General features: G+C 34.2%; 2 protein-coding genes across 3 annotated transcripts; one reads left to right on the top strand and one right to left on the bottom strand.

Annotated features, from left to right (window-relative positions):
• The first annotated feature begins 878 nt into the window (after positions 1–878).
• Positions 879–10367, top strand: LOC149944359 (2-Hydroxyacid oxidase 1-like). 2 transcript variants are annotated; one of them, XM_090174690.1, is made up of 8 exons: positions 879–1285; positions 2443–2594; positions 4539–4794; positions 6464–6615; positions 7777–7868; positions 9075–9233; positions 9981–10050; positions 10227–10367. In XM_090174690.1, exons 1-8 carry the CDS (start codon positions 1077–1079, stop codon positions 10310–10312), a joined length of 1176 nt encoding a protein of 391 aa, XP_090030816.1. In that variant the 5' UTR covers positions 879–1076; the 3' UTR covers positions 10313–10367. The 2 variants fall into 2 exon arrangements, with proteins under 2 accessions (XP_090030816.1, XP_090030817.1); XM_090174691.1 differs by lacking the exons at positions 879–1285; positions 2443–2594 and adding an exon at positions 4186–4306.
• A 2494-nt stretch (positions 10368–12861) lies between these two features.
• LOC149944358 (uncharacterized) lies at positions 12862–13488 on the bottom strand. Its single transcript, XM_090176318.1, has one exon. It carries the CDS (start codon positions 13486–13488, stop codon positions 12862–12864), a length of 627 nt encoding a protein of 208 aa, XP_090032444.1.
• Between the last annotated feature and the right edge of the window lie 254 nt (positions 13489–13742).

Here is a 13742-nt window from a genome sequence, read left to right as displayed (position 1 = left end):
GTAAACTGAATTTTTAACTTTCCATAAATGGTAAACTTAATTTTTAACTTTCCATAAATGGTAAACTTAATTTTTAACTTTCCATAAATGGTAAACTTAATTTTTAAATTTCCATAAATGGTAAACTTAATTTTTAAGATTCCATAAATTGGTAAAATTAATTTGTGATGTTCCATTTATTTTAACTCAATTTCTTATATTCCCATAAATATTAAACTAAAAGAGTTTCTTTAATTGGAAAATGTATTCATATATCGTTTGCTATATTATGTTTCAAAACATTGGAAATGCCTAAAAAAATTACCTGCCCTTCTCTTCAAAAAAATGGGTTTTAATGTGAGTAAAAAAAGATATCTAAATCATAAAACGTAATTTTTTTATTTTTAACTCGTCTGCCGAATTATCAACCTGCGAAAATTGTTTGAAAGAAGTCTGTTCGATTATGGCCATAGTGCAGCTGTAGAGCCGTTTTCATCAATCCGGTTATTTTTCTCGGTAAAATATAAAGTGTCAGGCTTTAACCGCAGTTTCCAAGCGTGACTAACAAAAAGGTGTGGAAATTTAGTACAATTGCCCATTTGAGAGTAATTTTCGTTACATCGTTTTCACTTAACCATTTATTAACTACCTATAGGGTTTTATTAAAAAAAAATTGTAAGAAATATACCAATTTCAGTAGAAAAATAAGGTTCTCTGAAATTATTCATCACGTGTTTAAATAATGCTGTCTCATAGCGTTTTCCTTTGACCTGGTCCGAGTGATCGCGGACTGCTCTTAATTTTTTTTCGTTTTCCATTGGGTAGAAAAAACCTGCTCCATTGGCGGAATCACTCGCTCGCGGACCACTCAAAACTGGTCTGTCTCGAGCTACAGATCAACTCTATTTTGCTCTCTCAACGATTTCGCGTCGGTCCGAGTAAGAGTCATGACGTCATCGTAAAGTCCCGAGCGGTCTCCGAGCGGTCTCCGAGCGATCCCAATGGAAAACGCTATCAGTCATTAAAAAAAAACACGATCTGATTTGGAATCGACGGTTCGTCGTGTCAAGACCTCATCGTTCAAATTAAAATCTATAATGCGTTTTATTTTAATTGGAGCTTCGATAATTTGCCTACTACAATTTTCTATCGGTGACGCTGCGGATTTGTCGTGCGATGGTTTCGTGAACGTTGAGGATTTTCACAATTACGCCAAACAGAATGTCGAACCTCGGGCTATGCAATATTTCGATGGCACCGCTCTGCTTGGATTCACTAACGAAGAAAATATTCAAGGCTTCAGCAGGTACGTGGAGTTTTTTTTACGCAACTCAATCAACCAATTTTAACTGTAGGGGTTAAGGACTGTGACCCTTCTAATAATAGATTAAGCGTGGTACTTCAACCGATAATTCGAGCGACGAACACTTGGTTCGTTAGTCTTGAGGTGAGTCTTTACCCGATTGGTCAATCACATCTTTCTGTAGCCCACAAAAATAATATATGCTAATCATCTATCTCAAATACCCATCTTAAATTTTCCTACCCATACACTCGCCTAAAACGTTATTTTGGCACCTTTTTTTAACCTCCAATTTAATTTGAAGCTTCCATTACCACAGTCTCATCTGCTTGTGCATGTAAATCACAAAAAATTTATCTGATCTTCCATTGTTTTGTGAAATATTGTTTTTCATTCAAGAGTGTGACCTAGATTGAAAATTCATCTACTAACACGCGCTACTACTTGGTTTAAACTTAAATTGCAGCCACCACCACTACCTTCTGTCAAACCTGTTGGCAGTAATGTGATATTCTTTTATCCTTCATATACATGTAAACCCATTCTTCATTTAACGGTGTTTAAAGTAATTTCAAAACTGAGCCTAGAAAAAGTGGCGTCGTTTTTTTTTAATCTTCATAGGACACTAGGCCTAATCTAAGCTTTTCCGATGATTACACCTACATGTATTCACAGTATTTCGAAAAGCCTATTTCATGGCAAAACGTATATGGTGTTCCGATTCGAAAAACAGTAACGTTTTAAGGTTAAGGAACGGTCTAGGAACGCAAAAATAATCCCCTCCCCCTTTGCAACCAGGTTAGATTCACATAAGGAACAGCGGATTTCGATAGCCTTTAGTGACGTTAAGACGTTGGGAAAAATATATTAGTCCGTTACTTTAAAACCTGTCTCAAGTTATTTTTAGGATTTTAAATTTCGTCAAACTAGAAAGTAGATTTTTCAAAACAAGTATTTTGATATTCAAGCATCAAAAGAACTAATTTATTCTCCGTTTAACTTATCTGGAAACTAAACGCATTGCGTTAACAAGTGAATCACCAAGCCAGCGATGATTGGTTTCGCACCTGACAATTATTTTTTCTGAAAACTCTTATTTGATAAGATAATTGATAATTCTATAAAACAGTTGACTAAAAACGTCTTATTTTTCTTTATAGGCTTCGTATTAAGCCACGTTATCTAAGAGATGTTTCGAACAGGACTTTGGCCACTTCCGTTTTAGGACAAAGTGTTTCCGTTCCTATTGGCATATCTCCTCACGCGGCGCAGTGTGGAGCCCACCCGGAAGGCGAGAAAGCGACCGCCCGAGGTATCCAAAATATTGGGCGGAAACTTTAAGACCATAACCGATTATTTATAGGAATTTGGCTGACCCAGAAAATGTTTAAAAGGGGTCATAAACCATTGGCATTGAATTTTATTGCCGTGGGGGCTGCCTTCTTTTTACGAATGAAGGGCTTACCACCAACCTCCTACGCAAATTAACTCGGTCAGCTGAATTTATGTCAATAAAAGTCACTAACTGATTTGATTATTATTATTATTGATTATTATTATTGTTTATTATTATTATTGTTTATTATTATTATTGTTTATTGTTATAATTGTTTATTATTATTCTTAAGATATGGAAAGAATTGCCATTATACGCCATATAAAACATGATCTTTCTCAGATCTTACCCGACAACAATGAGCCCGTTTTAGGCCTAATGACCTTGTCCGAAACTTACAACAAACATCAGCACGATATATTTTGTCATTTGTTATTATATATAATCGTCTTTTCTCCTAGAAGCTTGACCTCGGTTCGATTTAGATATGAATACCTAAAAACTAAACCAAGATAATTAAGAACTAATTTTTTATTACTTAAAGCTAAGCAATTGCTAATTAAAGATCGAATAATTTAGTTTGTTGTAGTATTAGAGCCCTATTTTGTTTGTAAAAGCTAATTTGATTTACGAACGATTATCATCGTGCCCCCCGGTAGCAAAGATATATCAACTAAAAAGCGTCAAGAAGGTTTAAGCCTAAGTTAGTGCCAAGGGTATTAGCCTAGCTGACCAAAAAAAGATGGAGAAAATCTATCTAAAGTCAAAATTAAGGCCAGAGATTCCAACAGTAGACCGGTTTCGCCCTCATCAGAACTGTATAGGAACTCTGGCTATCCTCGGAAATCTGCCGATATCAGTAAAACTAATAAACATTCAGAGTGCCATATATGTGAAAAACCTTTTAAACGATGTATTATTATTAGTTTAAAAGGAATAATTTAATTTAAAGGTATCAGAGCGGCACCTTTGAAAAATAATAATTTTTAATAGGCCATCATCTAGTGAATGATGTCTGAAACGTAATTTTTAACGGCTTGTTTCCGAGATAAAGTTTCTGGTGTTAGGTGGACGGTGGCCATCCTGATGACGTCATAATTTAAATTGCGCAACTTTCTCGCTCAGGAGCCGCCAGATTCGGTATCTGCGTCCTCAACAATTTTCGAATTAATGAAAAATCTTTTGTCCGTCGGAATTTGACGTTTATATGAAACACAGGTTTGGGATAAAAAATTTACGCTATCAAATTATCCTCGACGTAAAGAAAATAACAAAACATTTAGTGTAAATATCCCGCAAAATGCCTCCTGAAAGCTAAATTTTCTTGTATGTTAAACCTATTAGCAACAAACACAAGGAGAACGCAGCTAGCCTTTAAACACACTAACGCAGGGTTGTGTACGAATTTCATTGGACGAGCGTCACGAGCCTTTACGCTAAAAGTTTTACGGGCGGGGGGGGGGGCTAGACAATTTCCGAATTTTCCCCTTCCAACAGCAGCAGGCGCTAAAGCGTCTAGCCAATGAAAACTGTACACAAGACAATCCACGGCTTTTGACAGCTTGCGTTCGCCTTGTGTGGGGTGTTGTGTTTGTTGCTCCTAGGTTAAACCGACGTGGTCTTTGCCCGAAAAATGGCTGGTTTTCAATGGAGCGACAATGCAGCGATCATTTACGCAAAAATAAGTAGTGAGTTTTTTTTTAAATTAAAATCATACTCAAAGAAAATATTTTAGTCTTAAAAATAAATTCCTAAACCAATTTGACTAGTTTGACTTGGGTATGGATTGTAGTTGACGTTTCAATCTAGCCAGGCGAAGAAAGAAATTGATCCACCAAAACATTTGATCGAAAGTTAGCGCTTTGGTTTCGTAAAACGGACGCTAAAGTGCTTTTTTCATTGTGCATAACTGTACTTTAGCCGCGAGAGATTCTGGAGCCATTATGGTACTGAGTACCTACTCAACGATATCAATGGAAAAAGTTGCCGAAGCTGCGCCTGGAGGAATTCGCTGGTTCCAACTGCATTTATTTCCCAACCGAGACCTCACTGTAGACATGGTCAGACGAGCCGAAAGGAACGGATACAAGGCTCTCGTCCTTACCATCGATTTCCCTTTGCAAGGAATTCGCTATTTCCGGGACAGAGATCGTTACAGTTTTCCGGACGGATTTAGGTACATATTTTTACATATCTAAAATTTTAGGATTTAAATACTCTTTTTTTTTATTGAGATATTGGCTTCATAACTTTTATCATATAGCACCAATTTTTAGGAATAGATAGAATTTGAATTATTTTTAATTAGGATCAGAATTTACGAAAGGGATGATCTAGTGTGAAAAGTTGTTACAGATAAAAAATTATATCCATTATTTAAGGAAAAGTCCAGGTTGGGTAAAACTTGGGTCTATTTGAAAGATCATGTTTAAATATACTGAAAAATATCAGTCGTAAAATTGTATCTTTTTTAAATGACGAGAAATTAATTTTTAAACGAGCCAAATTTACCCGCCAAGCTAGCTGCCATTTTCTTTTGCCTTCCCTCCGCAGACCGCACGCCGAGCAAGCGCGCGCAGGGAACAGAGCGCTGTAATAGCGCTAACAGCGCGTGATTAAAGTCCTAAAACTTCACCGTGAAACAAAATGGGAGATCGCTTGGCGGGTTAATTTGGCTCGTTTAAAAATTAATTTCTCGTCATAAAAAAGATACAATTTTACGACTGATATTTTTGAGTTTATTTAAACATGATCTTTCAAATAGACCCAAGTTTTACCCAACCTGGACTTTTTCTTTAAACAATGATGTATGAACAGAAATTATATTTTCCCACTGAGTATTACAGATTTTTTTAGATCACTTACCAAAATGTTTCGTAAATTATTTAAAGCTAAAATAATTTCCACGACTTCTTATTACTAGATTTTCACATCCCTGACATTTTCAGAATCAATTCTTTTCTGGTTTATCTTTCTCTCCGGAACTATCTCCATACCACCTTAACTCTAATGATATATTATTTTACGAAACCATCTTAATCAACTTGGTCTGTTGTTCTCATTTGATAGTGAGCTAAGTTTTCTTAAAAGCACTAAAAATACTTAAATTGATGGTAATTACCTAATTTTACGTTTTTGCCAACTTGATAATCAGAAGCCAGGGATAACGGGCGCTATAGACGCGTTATCGATAGGTCGTTGCGTTTGTTAGCCAAACCTTTTTTTATCTACAATGTACTCTTTAAGAATTAAAGACAATCGACTAGAATTTATTAAGATATATTATAAAACTATTAGGCCTAGATAATAGGCGCTATATTAAAAAGATACATATTTAAATAATATTAAAGCTTTTTAACGTTAATATTGCACATGTTGATGACTTGTTAAATAAGACCCCCTCAGCTCCGTAAAGCCCGGATTGTTGCCCGCTAATCATTTTTACGTTTTCAGTATCCTTAAGTTTAAATACATTACAGCAGTGGTCTATTATTATATCAAGTCTTCCCTTTTCTTTGATTTGCCTCTACAATGTACTTCAGTTTTAATTTTTAGCAAAAAAAAACGATTTTAGCAATCGTATATCTGGTTAAAAATCTACTTTATTGGCCCCTTTTATTGTTCCAGTTTACGAAATTTCACAACCATCCAAAATTAGTTAGCCGTAACTGATATATTAAGGTAGCAGTTGGCTTACAAAGGTTAAAAAAATCTTTCAGGCTAGTTGAGCGTTAGTTATAAGCCACTCCATCGTTGAGTTGCATTTAAATTGGTTTTCCTTCCATATAAATTTGACCCCTTACCTTACTTCCAAGCCTTAACTTAATTTTAAAATTATTTTTTAGCTACGCTAATTTTGATATCTACTTGAATGGAATACACCCGCATATAAAACTGGCCCGCGTCGTTGGTCCGGATGAAAATAGCAACTGGGCCGACATCACGTGGCTCAAATCAGTCACTGCTCTTCCCATTGTCTTGAAAGGAATTCTAACAGGTAAGTGTTTATATGTTTTTATTATCCAAAATGTCACCCATGAGAAGTTTCTTACCACAAGTGTATTTGTTTTTGATACTGAAAATTACGATCGTAATTTCAATAAAACCAGGGCCATGTTCATGACCCTTAAAGTAATCTGGGTTGAGGCACAAAGTGCATTGCTTTACCCACAAATCCTCTAAATACGGACCTGATGAAATTTCTTTAATGTTGAAACGCATTGATGAAATGGCAAATTTGCCGGTAAATTTACGGCAAAACTAACTCTTGGCTAAGGGCCCAGTGATATTAACCTAAATCCACGATCACGCAAGACATAAAAAATAGTTTAAATTGGTTTGATTACCAGTTTTGAACAACGAATTTTCGAGAAACTAGCCATTAATTTATTAGTCAGTGCATGAAGTTTCAATCAGTCTGATTAAAGCTTAATAATAAAATTCAAGTTCTTATTACAGATTAGGGTAGGATAACCATTTTATATACATACGAAATTACCATCGTCTGCGATGGATAAATGCAAAGATTAACTTAACAAATAATTTTTTTAATCACGGTGTTTGGCTATAGAATAGTTTGTGCACATTTTTATAAAATGGTTTACTCGTGGTTACATCGATTTACCCTTATCTGGTCAGTAAAAACCGTAATAATATTAATCGGCAAGGCTAAAACCTTCGAACGTAGTCCAAGTAACGTAAAACGACCAAAATGATGTGGTTAAGTGGAGGCAAGCCCTTCGTGCCACGCGAGATAACATCTACCTAACCTTACAACTACCCATAAACTCAACAAGCTTTCATGGATAGTGAGGAATATTTTTTTAAATTAATATTTTTTGCTGCTTGTCAATGTTAGGTTTTATAATTGCAATTGTAAGCTTTATATATATTTACGTATTTATAAACCAAATATTTAAGATGCAATAATTCTACAAAATGACATTTATCTTGGTCACTCCCTGTATGAGCTACATTTAATGTTAAGGCTTCAACATTAAAGTCACGTTAAGAAGAGAAAGTACATCAATCAACGTGCGTGGAATATGTAGATAAAATAAAAATGTATGTTTTTGAATTATGTGTCTGGTTTTCATTTCTTATATTTTATTTATTCTAGTTTTCAAGTGATTTAATTGTATCTTCTTTTTTCAAAAAGCTGAGGATGCCAAATTAGCTATTCGTTATGGAGCGTCTGCTATTTTGGTTTCGAACCACGGTGGAAGGCAATTGGATGGTGCGCCAGCCACGGTAAACTACTATTTATGTTATAAATTTGTTGGAGGTGCATAATTTTCTGAGAAGGAGATTGCATTAGGTTGCTATCTCCGATTCTATTGAATTTATGTAGACCGTAATATAAAGAAACACTACCTATTAACAGCCGTCATTACAATAAATATGTAGAGTTTCCCATTAAACTAAAAATTTCCTACATTTTGGAAATTTAGTATTTGAGCGAGATTAAATTTGGACCCTTAAAATCTTGTATATTTTACGTGATTAATCACGGATAATATATTAAATTTGACAAAAATAGAGGTCGGTGGAACGAGTAAATTAACCGGCAAAATTTCGATTAAACATAAAAAAATTTAACTGTTTTTTATGAACATTTTATACGAATAAACAACGATTTAACATGCAGAAATAATCGTTTTTTTTTCGTATATTTTTTTGGATAATTTGTGGTTATGAATAAAAATAAATAATTGGATAATTTCTTATTCAAACGCCGATCTCTAACAAAAAAACATTCGGTTCACATGGTAAAATGAAATTTCAATATTTCTATTCCATCAATTAATTTTAAAAGATATATAAGTGCTATGTAGTACAAAGGGGCTGTTTACAAATTACATAACGAATTAAATCACCGTTTGAGAGATCCCCTCGTAAAGAAAAGTAACATTTAGCAGGACTCTCACCACCTAAAGCACCTAACCAAAAAATTAAACCCTTTGAAATACAAAAGCACCAGGAGCCTTATAATTATACCTGTATTGCTTTAGTGTAGACAACTTATCATACTATGACAAAGAAGAAAAATAATTTAATTTCTAGTGTACTTTTAAATAATTGATAATTTGGTTAGAAGTATAGAATGACGGTATTCGATGTAACATTTCAGTGACACTGACTCTCATGTTAACTTTTAATTTTATTCTCACACAATTTGTGAACGGTCCCTTATTAAATTTTTAGAAATGCTCGATTATTTAACTAGGACTTACTAAAAATACCCAAAATCAGAAAACCAATTATTGGGTCAAAATTAAATCGGTAGTATAAATTCTGTACAGGTGTTAATTCCTATTTCATAAAAAAGGTTCGGATAAGTAAAGGTTACTTTGATCTTGGTTGTAAGGATTTACTGTTACAGAGGCGGCAGTTGCCTTAGTTGTGGGTCCCCAAGTTTTGTGCCTCATTTAATTGCTGCGTGAATTATCTTTCTAGATTGACGTCTTGCCAGAAATAATGACAGCAGTTCGAGATCGAATCGAAGTGTACCTGGACAGTGGTGTTCGTACTGGTGCCGACATGTTCAAAGCGCTCGCTTTAGGGGCCAAAGCGGTTTTCTACGGAAGACCCAATGCCTGGGGGCTTTCGTATCAAGTAAGTTTGGAATTTAAATAAAGTGGTTGACGTTTTAACAACACAAGTTGGGATGTATAGTTTATATTGCGTGGGATGAACTATTTTCTGCCGTAACAATTAAGCTGAAATTAGGGTAGGATGCGCTATTTTTCACCAAACCGAAACCACGATTTAACCCTATCAATTTCGTTATTTACTAGGGTTAACAAGGGTTCGTGATTTGTTGATTATTTAGAAAACACACCAGAACTAATTGCCACCGAAATATGATTTTAGGTAGCCCAATTGATTACTTAAATACTTTTATTATTTAAAACATTAAATGTGCTATTATCACAACGGCGTTTGAATTTCAGATATTGATTTCATTTCCAAGTCTGAATATCGAATTCAATTAAGTTTCTGTATTTCTATAGCTAAAGCTAGTTGGCGCTAGAAGTACTTCTTTTCTGCTTTGCAATAAATGTTGAAAATAAGGTTAACCATATGTGCAAATTCAATCAAACAGGTTTTTGGCAATACATGATTTAAATTAGACATTTTTAATGAACAAAACTTATAACTAAAATATCTTACATTTTAATAGGAAAAGTCGGGATTTCGAAAATTATTAAGACTTAAACAAATTCAAATTCTTAATTTCTCGAAATTTTAAATATGGAACCTTTTTTGACATCAATTATTGAAAATTAAAATTAAATATAGTTTTAAGTTACACACAACACTGTTAAAATGAATTTAATTAATATATTTACGTGTTAACAGGGTTCAAAAGGAGCAAAATGCATTATTGACATTTTTAGAAGAGAATTGGATACAACTATGGCCTTAGCAGGTAAGGGAAATTTCACATGTTTTGTAATAAAATTTATTGTACTATTTGTCTTTTTACCTTGGACAACACCAATAAACTAGCAGAAAAACAATTATAACACTGTTTTAGACTTTATAGCTCAAGCGATGTTAAATATTTTATATTTAATTCAATCAATAATCTATTTTATTTCCTAGGGTTTAATAATGTAAATGCAATTACTGGAGATGCTATTGGAAAAGGATGCCAGAATCTCTACCGACCATGGTCAAAATATCTTTAGTTTTTAAAGGACTTCTAGAGATTTTTAAGGTTTTAATAAATATTATAACCAAATAGATTGTTTGAAGCTTTTTAATCTAATTATGTCTAATTAAATTCATTTTCGGGATGTAACGTTATTAACAACTGAAATTTGAAAGGAAAAATGGCATATATTATTTTACACCATTAGTCCATTACACAGATTAGGAAAATGGTGTCGATTTTTACTTTGATGAACAATAGTTTAAGCATTATCAAGAAAGGATAGATAACTTCTTTTCTTTCAATTGTCCACTATTCATTTGAGTCCCAGTTAAGTTATAGCTAGCTGCAGTTACTAATATGTCATCTGCTAGGGATATTCACTTTAGTAAACATGTGTACAATAGGCGATACTATAAAGTAATTTTGGCCTTGCTCAACTTGTTAAAATGGGAAAAAGAAACCATGTGATATCACTATTCTACGGCCGAACGCGCGGTTGAAGTTGGCCATGAGAAGTGATACTTTAGCCAAAGCGGACTGTCTGCTACATAATACCCTATGCTACATTTCAGGTATTTATTATAATGTAATAATTTTAATAACTATATTTGCTTAAATAATCGTTTTATTTATTTATTGATTGAACTTTGTTTTAAAGGTGTTGAACCATGGAGCTCGAACTAGCCCAGAAATTAAAAAAGGTAAGAATTAAAATATAAAGAAACTAAGCCTTGACCTTTTTCTTGTCTAACTATAATATTTATTATAAACTCTAGGACTGCTTTGAAACATAAAGCGAAGGCGGTTAACAAGAAGTTTACTTTAACAAATGGAAACTGGACTAAACAGCTAAAGATAGTTCCTGTTACTTTTAATGAATCCAACATTCCCAAACATCATTGCAACTCACAAGCCAAAAAACATTTAACTCTCGGGTATCGCATGTTTATGGCAAATAAAGTTGGTCGATTATTTTTAAATCCTGGATCCAAATCAGTGGAAACTACTTCGACCAAAGAAATTTCATCAGAAACATGCATTTATATTAAAAGCTTAGCTGAATCTTCATTTACAATATCAACTAAGTATGAAGTTGCGATAAAAATTAACAAAACAAAGTGGGGAAGTTGAAATGGCTTGGGTGTGCCTGTAAAACTGGGGTTTGTGGTGTTTGCAAGCATGTTGGCGCTGTTCTTTGGTATATTTTGGATTGTTTAAGAGAGGAGAGGTCTTTTATTCCTGACGACCTTGCTTGTACCGAAAAAGCCAGAAGTTAGGGTGTCTCAAATGGAAATAGTAAACTCAACAAGAAAGCTTTTACTGATCTAGATTTTATTAAGCATGCCCCTGGCAAGTGCAGCAACACTCTCAAGTTGAGACAAAAAAATCAACAAAATTATTCCTCTTTGGATAACGTGGGAATGCCAGAAAATAATAACGAAATGAAAAATAGGATCAAGCGGGTAACTGAAAGATTAAATTCTGGAAAACGGCGCCCATTCTTTTGTCTCATTCAGGAAGATAACAATTTTTCACCTGTAAAAATCATAATATCTAGACCTGAAAATATTTCGGATATCTGCACCAGCTCGGTACCACTAACTGATGAGGTTTCAGTCATTAGAATCAATCTTCCAATAGCAGTTTTAGAAATAACAGATGACGTCAAAGAGCTTATTACCTCCACAATGATCCGAACGCCTGATGTCTTGAAGCTTACGTTATATGCAGCGATCAATCTGGAAGTTAAAACAAGGGACCAGTCAAACTGCCTTCTTTGGAAGAGTGAAAGAAAATTCAGGATAACAGCGTCCAAGTTTGGTGCAGTATGCAAGCGTCAAAAAGAAGAAAATGAAGCCTTTTTAAAAACAATTTTTAATGGAGCAGATCTATCTCGTATGAAATACGTTCAAGAAGGTTTAAAAAACGAAGAGATTGCTACTCGAAAGTATGAAAATATTCACATATGGGCTAAAACCTTTTCTGTTGGGTTGTGTGTAAATCCAACGTAACCTATGCTAGGTGCATCTCCTGATAGATTAGTTTATCAGGAAAATACTGGTTATGGGATAAAAGCCCTTGCTAAATGTAAAGAAAAGGGGATGAGCATCAATGAAGCTTTAGCAAAAAAGAATCTACTTATAGAAAAAAAAGATGAAAATGGGGAGATTTATTTAGACCAAAACCATGCATTTTTCTACCAATTTCAAGGTCAGCTTGGCTTAACAGGTCCAGGTGGTGCGACTTTTTAGTTGATATAGGGGATGAAAATCCATTTTGCCAGCTTTGGTAAAATGATTACTATTTTGCTCACGTTCTACGTTAATCACAGCCTACCGTACCTTGGAAAGAAGATGTGATATTTTAAAAGTTAACATTTGTGATATGAAAATATTAAGAGCATTTGTGATATGAAAAAATATTAGAGCGTTTGTGATACAAAATTACTCATGAAATATATTTCAAAATTTTAATAGTTCCTAACGCTTAATAAGCAACATGTTCTTGTAATATTTTTTTCATATTTACAAACTTTTTTCAATAAACAATTTTTAAGCATTTTCTGGGCTATTTTTTACACTTTTATCTGTCTAATAGAGGTTCTTTGCAGAAGTTTACTAAGTAAGTGCATATTTTCCATACTTTGTTAAGCTGGTTATGCATAGAGTTTGGGAAGATGGTACTTAATATGTTATACTCTTTCATGCCTCTAATCGCTCTTTCAATATGTATTCTTATACTTGCTATCTCTCTAGTGTAAACTTCCTCTTCCAATGAAAGTTGAGCTTTTAAATTGAAAAAGGGGGGCATGTTTAGAGAGACTCCTTTCTCTTTTAATTGGTCAGAGATTAGGAAACCCCTATCCGCCATAACAGAATCACCAGGTTCAAGGAGGTCAATTAATCCCGATTCTTGAGTGATCTTGACATCGGACATTCTTCCGGGTACTAAGTTGGAGACAAAACTGATGAAGCCATTTGGTGCTATACCTATAAGTCCCTTGGCAGTGTTACGAGTTTTATATGATGACCATGCATCACTTTGAGTTTTGAAATCATTGGGTTTTTGGATGAATAACTCCGTCGCGTCTACCAAAACTCTAGTTTTTGAAAACTTTGATATAAATTCCTCTGGCATGAAGCGATCAATTAATTCTTGTGAGGGCCAAATTTGAAACTGGGTTAGTCGCTTTTCGAACAAATCAATCATAGTAGTACAAATATTAGAAACTGTACAATGCGATATGCCAAATCATCCTCCAAGACACCTACTCTTAACCCGCACAATACCAGAATTAGTTGTTCTTTAAAGGGTAACGCCATGGGTCGTCCAAATGATTTTCCCTCCTTCCTGTCATGTTTTCTCTTATAGCCCTTGCGCCATTGTACAGTTTTAACTCTTTTAAATCAGGCTCTATAACGCCAAAAAAATCATTGAAAACATCCATACTCTCGCAGCCTGTG

Source organism: Leiobunum rupestre, chromosome 5, assembly GCF_980474605.1.
Source record: "Leiobunum rupestre chromosome 5, qqLeiRupe1.1.hap1, whole genome shotgun sequence".
Classification (NCBI taxonomy): Eukaryota; Metazoa; Arthropoda; class Arachnida; order Opiliones; family Sclerosomatidae; genus Leiobunum; species Leiobunum rupestre.
Note: the sequence above shows the minus strand (reverse complement) of the source record. Positions and strands in the feature narration are given on the sequence as shown.